This window comes from Microtus oregoni, unplaced genomic scaffold (assembly GCF_018167655.1).
Source record: "Microtus oregoni isolate MIOR12 unplaced genomic scaffold, Mior012 000026F_ref0000081, whole genome shotgun sequence".
Taxonomy (NCBI): domain Eukaryota; kingdom Metazoa; phylum Chordata; class Mammalia; order Rodentia; family Cricetidae; genus Microtus; species Microtus oregoni.
This window is the reverse complement of record NW_024543085.1, coordinates 35,013,695-35,025,338: the sequence shown is the minus strand read 5'-3', so window position 1 is coordinate 35,025,338 and position 11,644 is coordinate 35,013,695. Positions and strand designations below refer to the sequence as shown.

Below are 11,644 nucleotides of genomic sequence, written 5' to 3'. Positions count from 1 at the left end.
TGCAAATTTTGTAAAACCTAGCTTAAGCTTCTTACCAGCATGCAACAGCCTCCTAATCACCACCTCCCATTTACCATACATCTTTAGAAGAGCTTAGATTCTAGACTGAGCATAAACAATGGCCCAGAAGGAATAATAGACCTTTCTCGATCAACCTTTATTCACAAAAGTATCTTTACAGACATGTAGTTTGCTTTAAATTCATACTCAAATGCATACCTACTAGTTTTTACCCCTTTGTATGTTCTGCTCTCTTTATTACACACACACACACACACACAAACACACACACGTGTGTATGTGTATGTATGTATGTGTATATAAAATCAACCAGATTAACATAGTATAAATAGTATAATGCATAGTACAACTATGTATAAGTAGCAGAAAGAAAGCACTAGGTAAGCAAATGAAAAATGAAGGATATTAGAAATTCATGACACAGCAGACTGTTAGTGAGTAAAAATTTAGATGGCTGGCTAAAGGTCAGATTTGTGCCTGTACGTATGTGTGAAGTAACGGTAAGCAGTACTAAAGATGCTTAGTTTGGCAATTATTTGCTATCTAAATGAATATCAAAGGAGGTATTTTTTTTAATTTATTTATTTATTAAAGATTTCTGTCTCTTCCCCGCCACCGCCTCCCATTTCCCTCCCCCTCCCCCAATTAAGTCCCCCCACCTCAGCCCGAAAAGCAATCAGGGTTCCCTGTCCTGTGGGAAGTCCAAGGAACCCCCACCTCCATCCAGGTCTAGTAAGTTGAGCATCCAAACTGCCTAGGTTCCCACAAAGCCAGTGCGTGCAGTAGGATCAGAAACCCATTGCCATTGTTCTTGAGTTCTCAGTAGTCCTTATTGTCCGCTATGTTCAGAGAGTCCGGTTTTATCCCAGGCTTTTCCAGACCCCAGGCCAGCTGGCCTTGGTGAGTTCCCAGTAGAACATCCCCATTGTCTCAGTGTGTGGGTGCACCCCTTGCGGTCCTGAGTTCCTTGCTCGTGCTCTCTCTCCTTCTGCTCCTGATTTGGACCTTGAGATTTCAGTCCTGTGCTCCAATGTGGGTCTCTGTCTGTCTCCTTTCATCGCTTGCTGAAGGTTAATATTCAGGAGGATGCCTATATGTTTTTCTTTGGGTTCTCCTTATTTAGCTTCTCTAGGATCACTAATTAAAGGCTCAATGTCCTTGGTTTATGGCTAGAAACCAAATATGAGTGAGTACATCCCATGTTCCTCTTTTTGGGTCTGGCTTACCTCACTCAGGATAGTGTTTTCTATTTCCATCCATTTGCATGCAAAATTCAAGAAGTCCTTGTTTTTTATTGCTGAGTAGTACTCTAATATGTATACATTCCATACTTTCTTCATCCATTCTTCCATAGGAGGTATTTTTCACTTCTGTATAATCACAGACAAATGGAAAAGGAGGAAAACTAGAAACAAACTTTTGCTTTTTTCACATGCTTTCTCAGGTGACAAGGAAACAGACCTCACTATATAAAGGTTTTTGAAAGGCCAGAGTGGATTATGTGTCTATATTTTTTTTAACTGTTCATTAAATAAATTTTTTAAAAGCGTTTTGAGCTGGGTCTGGTGGCACACACCCTTAATCCTAGCACTGGGAGGCTAAGACAGGTAGACCACTGGGAATTCAGGGACAGCCTGGTCCACATAGTAAGTCCCTGTCTCAAAAAGGAAAATAAAGTTTCATAGCAGATGTGATTTTCCATACCTGGAATCCTGGTACTTGGGAGGCAGAAGCAAGAGGCTGGCTGAAAGTTCAAGACCAACTTCTGTCACCAAAACCAATTTAACAGAAAGAAAAGTAATTTGGTGTTAAAATAAAATGTATCATGAACTGTATCATTATATATAATAAAGTATATAAAAATCCTGAGTTATGTTTGAGGTAAGTACTGTTATAGATTCATATATACTGGATCATGATATAAAATTAATTTATTACTTATTGATTGTGGCTTTAAAAAACGAACCAAGATGATTGAAATTATACAACAAAGAATAAAGTCTTCCTTACTATCAACATTCTGAAATAACTATTGTTAAGAGATTTTTTGTTACATATTTTTCTGTTTACTATATAGCACATATATACTTTATATAATTTCTCCCTTTAGGAAGAAAAAAATCCCCTTAATATAGTGCAGTTTCTTTGATCCCTGGTGAACATTAAAAGTCACTGGTTATTTTTCAAGATTTTTGAACATTTATTTAGTTTGCTACATGAAGAAGTTCATCTGAAAGCATAGACTAAAAATAAGTCCACATCAGACATTATTCCAGAGGTGTCTTAAAAAAATATGTTCAAGTTGAGGGGAGAAGTTTCCTTTCTTTCTATTGAAATCTCAGAGCTAAATTTTAAATTAAAAGTTGCTGAATTCAACTATAATATCTCCTTATTACAAACAATTCAGTTCATAATTCTGAGGTCAGATAAAATAATCCCCTTAATAAAATTACAGTGTAGATTTCATGGAGCCACTGATGATTTTTAATAGTTTCTGTTTTGAGCTCTTGGGCAATTGTTTTTATGTTACTAAATATCTTTTAGCCACGATTTCTTGCTTTGTCAACTTTACCATATGCTGGTTGCTGATTCTATTAGGATTAGCTCATTTGCAGCATTATAACCCTCTCTTTCTCCTCTCTTCCATTTTGTTGTTGTTCTGTTTGTTAACTGTGAAAGTTTAAATAAGTATATCTTTGTTTCTTAGACTATTAACACTAGCAGCTATTTTTTTTTACCTTCCCCCTTTATGTGGTAATTAAATGATACCTTTTTGGTTTGTATTCCTCTTTTTACTTTTTTTTATGTGGTTAAGCTTGAGCTCATTTATTCTTTTTAATTCAATTTTTAAATTTTTTTGAGAATTTCATGCATGAGTTCCTTTAAATGTTGCTTGTTGACCTTAGAGGGATAACACACCAGGAGGCTCAATTCTTTTATTTGTTGTATTGTCTTGATTTCTGAGTTTTAAGTTGGATCTAAGGATAAAATAGTATTTCAGATCCCTGGTTTTTAACATTATATTCTGGTATACAATTTTTATGATATAAATTATTTAAAAATTGTTATTTTGAGTAAGAGGGTGCATTGCAAGTATTTAACACCTTTTATGATTTTTCACTTTGCAGGTACGGAAAACTTTTTTCACCTTAGCATTTTGTGACTTTTGTCGAAAGCTGCTTTTCCAGGGTTTCCGCTGTCAAACATGTGGCTATAAGTTTCACCAGCGTTGTAGTACAGAGGTTCCACTGATGTGTGTTAATTATGACCAACTTGAGTAAGTAATCCACAAAGAACCTCTTTGCTACTACTTTATAGTTAAATTTTCATAATGTGAAACTAGTATACCTTGAAAGTCAGTGAGGGGTGTTTGCCCATTGCATTTGTTACAGGATGTTTAAAGTCTGATCAGAAAGTAGTGCAGGTGACTCTCCTCTCCCAAATACAAGAATACTGGATCTGCTGCACATGAAGTCTACATATCATGCTCTCTTAAGTCTTTAGAAACCCTTTTTAGCCAGGCGGTGGTGGCGCACGCCTTTAATCTCAGCACTCAGGAGGCAGAGGCAGGCAGATCTCTGTGAGGTAGAGATCAAGCTGGTCTACAAAAGCTAGCTCCAGGATATCTAGGGATGTTAGAGAAACCCTGTCTCGAAAAAAACAAAAAAAGGTGGTGGGGGGAGGAGAAATCACTTTTATATAGTTTGGGGTGGATATAGAATAGTGTTTCAGTTAAGTTGACTGTTGCATTTTTTAACAATGAGTCTGATTCTGTGGTCCATTTTAACAGTTACATTAATATTCTTCACCTCAGCCATGTCTGTTTCACGTCTAGTCCTTTTCCCTTTCTTTAAAGGAATAATTATGTACATTTGTTTCTTTCTAAAATTCCTTTTTACTTTATAGTATGTCTAATAGACTAGATGTAGTCTATTGTAATCTGTTCTATAATTCCTTTTGTTGCTGCTGAAATAGAACTTGACTTTTAAGTAAATTTTAGTGATGTATCCAACTTAGCTACTCAGTAGGCAGATGCAGATGGATCTCTGTAAGTTCAAGGCCAGTTTGATCTACACAGTGAGTTCCAGGGCTACACAATGAATCCATCTCAGAAAACAAACATACAAAAAACCAAAAAGGGTAATCTAATTTTACCACTAGATATTTTCTTTTAGTCTTTAAACCACACAGTATGATTTCCCCCTGTAATATATAGAAATTGACAGTTGGTCAGTTATAGAAAAGAACAATTAGTTTTAGATATGAGCTACCCTAGAAAGTACAATGTAATTTTTTTTAAAAAAATCTTTAGAAAAAATACTTAATTAATTGAATTTTAACAGTTGTTTGCACAAGTAAAACTTGATCTCACATTTTTCCATTACCTCTGTGTTCTCGTGTATTGAAGCTTCTGGGTTTTGCACAAGTTAGGTTTGTTTTGTTTTGTTTTGTTTTTGCCTCACAGTTTGCTGTTTGTCTCCAAGTTCTTTGAGCATCACCCAGTACCACAGGAGGAGGCCTCCTTAGCAGAGACTACTCTTACATCTGGATCCCCTTCCGCACCCCCTTCAGACTCTACTGGGTATGATTTGCTTCCTACTGTTTAATGACATGCTATTTGAACTGCCTTCCTTTGGATCTTTTGGGTAATTGTAAACCTTTTCAACACTAGAACTGTTAAATTATGGATATTTGAGGCTGGAGAGATGGCCCAGAGTTTAAGAGCACTGACTGCTCTTCCAGAGGTCTTGAGTTCAATTCCCAGCAACTACATGGTGGCTCACAACTATCTGTAATGAGATATGGTGCCCTCTTCTGGCCTGCAGGCATGGAGGCTGAACACTGTGTACATAATAAATAAATAAATCTTTAAAAAAATGGATATTTTCACCCAATAATGTATTTTATCACAATATTCAAGCGTTTACATGCATTTTGTTCAGAATGGGATTAAAAACATAGTATGGTGGTTATGCCTTTAATCTTGGCACTGATGAGGCAAAAGCAGGCAGATCTCTGTGAGTTGGAGGCTGGCCTCATCTACACAGTAAATTATTACCTTGAAAACCAAAACAGCCTATATGGCTGACTACTGTGGCTGCTTTGCACTGATCTTCAGGTTAGCTTTATTTATTAACACACAAATACTGTACCACTAATTTCCCTTTTTTTGTCTAAAGTAAGAAGGCTAAAACATAAGAAAAACTATATACAATAAGTACAATGACTATATACAGTATATACAGGCAGTAAATACATCAGCAATGTCTATTCCATTTGCATTTGACAAATTCAGAGAAAAGACTCCATATCTATCCTATCTTGGTGAGTCCAAAGTCTTGTACATAGTTTATTTTCTATCATAAGTTGTTTTCTGCATCAAGCAAGGAAAGCAAGGAAAACTATTAACTATCTAGTCTTCACCTCCCTCAGAGCCCCAAGAAGGAAATAATATTAGCTGAGTAAGCAGGAAGTGCACGCAAGCAACTTCCAAAAAATGTGAGAAATAACAGAAACAGCTGACTGCCTGGACAGTCACACAAAGTTTCTCTGCAATGGTGGGGCATCCATCTTCGGCCTGCAGACCTAGCATGTTCAACAGACTTTTCTGTGAAGCAGGATATTCTGAAAGGCTGTCCCTCCTTGTCTAGACAATGTTTGTCAGTCTTTTTTGTTCCTGCTTGTCCAATTACAACAACATACTGTCAGCAGTAAAGGCAAGGGCATTTTCTTGCCCAGTGACTTACTTTGCCACAAAGAAAGAAAACTGCATGTGGAGTTTCTTCAATTTCCATTATCTTCTCTGAAGTAGATTGGTGCTACCAGGAGCAAACATGTCTCATGGTCATTTAAAAAAAAAGCTTATGTTATTAGAACATCTTAAATGCCATATTCTGTAGATCTCTGAAGTGTTTGAAGATGACCTGGTTACCTAAAATATATCTTTGTTTGACCTTGAAAACATACCTACAAGTTTGATTATACTAGGTGATTAATTAGTAACCTGTATTTCCTTATTATCCTTAGTTGGTATTAATAATTTTCAAGGACTAGAAATTTGCATTACATTGTTAAATGAGTTGTATAGGTACAATACCTTGAAACCTTGAACTGTAGAAATGTATATATAGTATGTTCTAACAAAATTAATCTCAAAATTGTGTCAATATACAAAATTTGTATATGATATACAAAATCCAATCCAATGTAAAGCATTTAAAACTAGTAGTTGCATTTTAAAGGTAGATTCAACAATCTACCTTTTTATCTTATATCTATATCCTCCTGTTTTTCTTTTCAGAATAGAGTCAATAATCTACCCTTTCATCTTATCATATCTATATCCTCCTTTTCTCTTTTCAAAACAAGACCCTTGAATCTACATTTATGTTTTTTCCTGAACATTACCAATAACAACTTGTAACCAACCCCCTAAACAGTGAGAAATATACATAACCCATTAAACAACCAAAAACCACCCACCCCACCTCTTGGAAATGTGGGCGTCATCCTTAAATTTACTTCCTGCTGTCTGGAACCTGTAGGGGTTCCTGGAAAGAAAAATTGGAGTTAATTGTCAAGTCTTAGGAGAAGTAGCCGTATCATTTGTTGTCCAGTTTCTATGTAATGGAAAAGTGCAGGACTTATCTCAAGTTTTGGCTACAGCAATTTGGCTGGATCATCTTAGCTAGTCACCTCAAAATTGTTCTGAGCAGTTTTTAGATGAAGGCTGATCTTTATGTGATGTTTTTTAGCTTAGTGATGTTATCATAGTCTTTGATGAATTTGTAGGGCCTTATCCTCCTATGGAGACTTCAAAGGTCACTGCAGAAAACTAGAGACTCAAACCTGAAATCATGTAAAGGAAGGTAGATGAAACTGTTTCTAGAATTACTTAGTACTCTGTATGACCATTAATATCTGCAGGAGCCTGCTCCTACAAAGTCAGCTAAGGTTCCTGGAGAGGGGATCCTCAAGACCAAAGAAACTTCAGATGAAAGAACTGAGATAGAAGCTGGAGGTTTGTCTGGTCTTTAATTGCTCTGGAAGGAGTTTCCTCTAGATAGTAGGAAACTGGATTTGGCACAGGGGCCTGCAAGAGGCCCCTCATGGAGTTTCCCTGAACTGATTACCTTGGATATCCCTTCTTCCCTTCTTGATCTACTTTCATTAGTCCAGTGCCTGTCTTACCACACCTGCATAATCCAGAAGGGAAGGGCGTTATGAATGCTTACCAAAAACATGTTTCTAGGAATGCCTTGTCTACAATCCTTTTTAAGGTGACCTTGGATGCCACAATTGTAACACTTGACCAGTTCAGATTTTCTGCAAACCTCTGGAAATTGCCTCTCCTATCCAAGTATCATCATGGTCATGAGAGTCAATGTTAATTGTATCTTGAATCCATTCCTAAAAGGGGCTATCTTGCTATTAATGGCCTAATTATCCATTTGCTTTGAGAATTAGCATTTTCAAAAGCCAGAGATTCAATTATTATTAGTTTAGCTTCTGAGTTTGGTATCATTCTCTTTACTGCTGATGTCAATCTTTCTAAGAACTCCATGAAGGTTTTGTTTGGGCCCTTTATAACTTTAGTAACTATAACTCAGGTTTTTTTCCTATTTCTCCAGTTCTTGTCCCAAACATTTAAAGCTGCTGTGTGGCATAAATCTAGGGTGTAGTCATATACAGATTGTCTTTCTATAGTAGCATAATTTCCTTTTCTAAGAATTTGATTTTGGGGATTTCCATACCCCTAGCTTTACTCCATTGTTCCTCTCTATTCTTATATTCTTATAATGCAACACTGAACTTGTTCCCCCATTAAATTCCTGCCTGTACTTGAATATCTCTGTGATGTGTTTTATTAAGTTTTTCTAAGGCCTGTATCTTAGCCCTCAGATTAACCAACTTTTTTAGTTATACAACAAAAATGATAATGCTGATAATGTTTACAACTGATATTATATAAATCCCATCTAAATTAGTTATCCTCATTTAATCATTTCATTTTCAAACTGTCCAGCAGACATATTATACAGAGACCCAAATCCCCCCATTATAATGGTTTTTCCCATTTTTAATGTAGTTTTAAAAAAAAAACCTTTTAACTAATTCTTCCCTTTAATAATTTCTAATTATCTTTCCAAATCTGCCTATGATCTTTTTGAAGATGTGTGGCTTATTGCTACTTTGTAGATCAGTAAATGCCTGACTAGTTTTCAAGGCATTTACCTAATTTGGTTACAGCCCGATAAAGGGGTTCATGGAGAACATGCCAGGAGAGAGGGGGGAAAAAAAAACCTAGTCAGTAGGGCAGTGACTCCAGTTGTGTGTAGCTCTGGCCTATGCTAATGGCTGTAAAGCCACAGGCAAAAAGCTTTTTTATGAATTCATACGCCAAACATTGGGCACCAATTGTAACATGAAATAATAAAAACCCAGAGACAGATATTGAGGTTCAACCTGAAGATGAGAAAAGCAAAGCAGCCAGCCACTGGCTCTTACTTCTACCTCAGACCAAAAATGGGTGATCCTGCCTCCACAAATTCTCAGATTGAGACTGAGAGTGAGCCCTATCTCCTCCATTTTATATTTTTCCCCAGTTCTGGGATTAATGGCATGTACCACCACCACCTGGCTTGTATGACTGACTAGTGTGGCTAATCTTCAGGCAAGCTTTATTTATTAAAACACAAATAATATCCCACTATACTGCAGTATAGGTTTTTGAAGCTACCCTTCCTAAGGTCTCACAGGTCAAAAAAAATATCAAAATAAATTATATTTCCAAGAGTAATGGCTCATTACTATAATATCAGTACTTGGGAGGCTGAGGCAGGAGGATTACCATGAATTTGAGGTCAGCCTAGGCTAGAGCAAGTCCTAGCCTCTAAAAGAAATTAGAGAATAGGTATGTAGCTCAGTCAGTAGAGCCTTTGCCTAACATGTACGTATGAAGCCTTGAATTTTATTCTCAGCACCACATATACTAGACATGCTTGTTGCTAAAATCTCAGCACTTGAGGATAGGAGGAGGAGAATCAGAAGTTCATTATCATCTTCAGGAAGTGTTAGTCAGCCTAAGACATATGAGACCATCTTTCAAAAAGGTAGGGATGGAGGCTGGAGAGTTAGCTCAGCAGTTAAGCTGTGCAAGAATGAAGACCAGAATTCAGATCCTATTACCGTCATAACAGCCCACGCACGGTTCCATGCACACCTGCAATGCTAGCAGCAAAGGGGGTAGAGACAGGAGGATTGATGGGACTGGATGGCTTGCAATCTAGTTGAAAGGGTTCAAGTTCTAAATCAAAAAATAAGGCAGAGAGCAATAAAGCCACCTAATGGCCTCTTTTGGGTTCTGGCATGCATACAGTATCACAGAGGGGGGGGAGGAGTGTTGGGGATTTATGTGAGGTAAGATGACTCCTCAATAGGTAAAAGTACTTGCCATAAAAGCATGACAATGTAAAATTGACAAAGTCCAAATATGGTGGTATTCCCAGCGCTCTTACAGCAGAATGGAGATAGAAGCAAGAACATCAGCAGAAGTCTACACAACACAGAACTAATAACAGGAGATCTTGCCTCAAAAGTAGGAAGAGAATTGGCAAAAAAAAATTCCTCTTGCCTGTGTGTGTGCACCATGGCCTGTGGTCACCTGCGAATACACATGCAATAATTATAAGTTTTAAATATAAAACAGAATTCTATTTAAATAGTATATTATCTTTTTATGTCACTTGTAAATACAACCACTATGTAATTTAATCAGATTGTAACAGTTATATCTGTTGGGTCTATTATTAGTTGTATGTTTTTGTAGACAATTGAAACAAAATAATGTTGTTTGGGATTTTGATTAATCTCTTGACTATGGCAATTTCTCCAAACAGAGTCTATAGATCTGTGATGCTTTTCTAATGGCAGATCCCAGTTTTGTGATCAGAGTTGTAGAATATCGTTATATTAGCTTGTCCTCTCTGAATGGGTCATAATGGTAACAAAAGAGTTTGTCTTTCAGTAAAGGAATGCTGTTTTAAAATTGCCTCTGCCACATGTGTTTTTGTCTTAACTAGAGTGAAATGGATTCTGCAAACTTCTCTACAAGTTAATTTCATAATGCTTTTATGTTAGTGTGTAAAATTACTTTTGTAAAGGTAGAAACCAAATGTATTTGGGTTCTCTAGGGGAACAGAACTTATAAAATGAACTCTGTGTATGTGTGTGTGTGTATGTAGATATGTTTATATAGATGGAATTTAACGTGTGTGTGTGTGTGTGTGTGTGTGTGTGTGTGTGTGTGTGTATTAGAATGCCTTTACAGGCTGTGGTCCAGCTAGTCCAACATTGGCTGTCTACTCATGGAAGGTCCAACAATCAAGTGGTTGTTCAGTCTAGATGTCTCAGCTGGTCTTCAATATATGACTTCTGAATCCTGAAGAAGTAGGTTCTAATGCCAGTGAAGGAATATACTTACTAATGGGCAGGAGCAAGCAAGCAGTCAAAGAGCAAGCAGGCCTCCTCCTTCTGTGTCCTGTTATATAGGCTGGCAGCAGAAGGTGTGGCCCAGATTAAAGGTGGATCTTCCTACCTCAAAGATCCAGATTAAAAGTGGATCTTCATACTTCAAATAGTTTAATTAAGAAAACAATTCCACACAGGTATGTCCAGATGCTTGGGTTTTAGTTAATTACAGATACAGTCAAGTTGACAATCAAGGGTAGACATCATATGAAAAAAATTAATTATAATAGTCCTGAAACAAGTATGGGTATAACAAGGAATTTTGAAAAGTTAATATATTGCTCAGTTTTGAATACATGTAACAGATTACTTCCTTTTTGTATATCAGTAAACAGAAACAGTCACTTTGCTTCAAAAATTTTACATAGTCTAACCTAAAACTGAAATCTAAACTATTAGTAGTTTTCTAAAGAGTGTAGAATTCTGTTTAATTTTAATTTTTAATTTTAAAAGGGTTTGTGGCAGATTTATTTGTTAGGTATACAGTGTTTAGGCCAGAAAGGGCATCATATCTCATATAGATGGTTGTAAGCCAATATGTAGTTGCTGGGAACTGAACTCAGAACCTCTGGAAGAATAGCCTTTACTCTTAACCTCTGAGCCATCTCTCCAGCCCTACTTTTTTCTTAAAAATGTATTAGATTAATATGTGTGGGTGTATATGCGCACGCTGAGGCCTTGTGTGAAAGTCAGAAGACAGCTGTGAGGAATTAGGTCTCCTTCCACGTTATAGGTCCCAGGGATCAATTCGTGTCATTAGGCTTGGTAACAAGCACTTTTTATCCACTGAGTGATTTCACTGGCTCCTCCTTTTCTATTTTCTTATCATTCTTTTCTAATTCCCCTTGTTGACCATCTTTTTGTTATTTTAACATTGTCTTTCTAGTCTAATAATGTTTAAATAAAGCTGGTTAGTTTTTATAATAGAGCATAAAATGGTGACCAGTATGTGAAGAGTGTGGTCTTTGTTGGACCATCCATGGTCCAGTTGAAATTTAGTCAGAGCTTCATTGTATCCTCTCCCAAGTAGTAGTCACTTCCGTACTCCTGAGAATCTTTATAACTATTTATACTCTAGTTTCAAATTCTCATG

At 36.7% G+C, this 11,644-nt stretch overlaps 1 protein-coding gene across 5 annotated transcripts in view; it reads left to right on the top strand.

The window, feature by feature from the left end:
- Positions 1–11,644, top strand: part of LOC121463309 (serine/threonine-protein kinase B-raf) — a 118,457-nt gene that overhangs the window by 59,374 nt on the left and 47,439 nt on the right. For all 5 annotated transcript variants that reach the window (XM_041675433.1, XM_041675430.1, XM_041675432.1 and 2 more), the window contains exons 6-7: positions 3,150–3,298; positions 4,487–4,603. In XM_041675433.1, the coding sequence (XP_041531367.1) occupies positions 3,150–3,298; positions 4,487–4,603 (266 nt within the window). The remainder of the gene's footprint in view (positions 1–3,149; positions 3,299–4,486; positions 4,604–11,644) is intronic.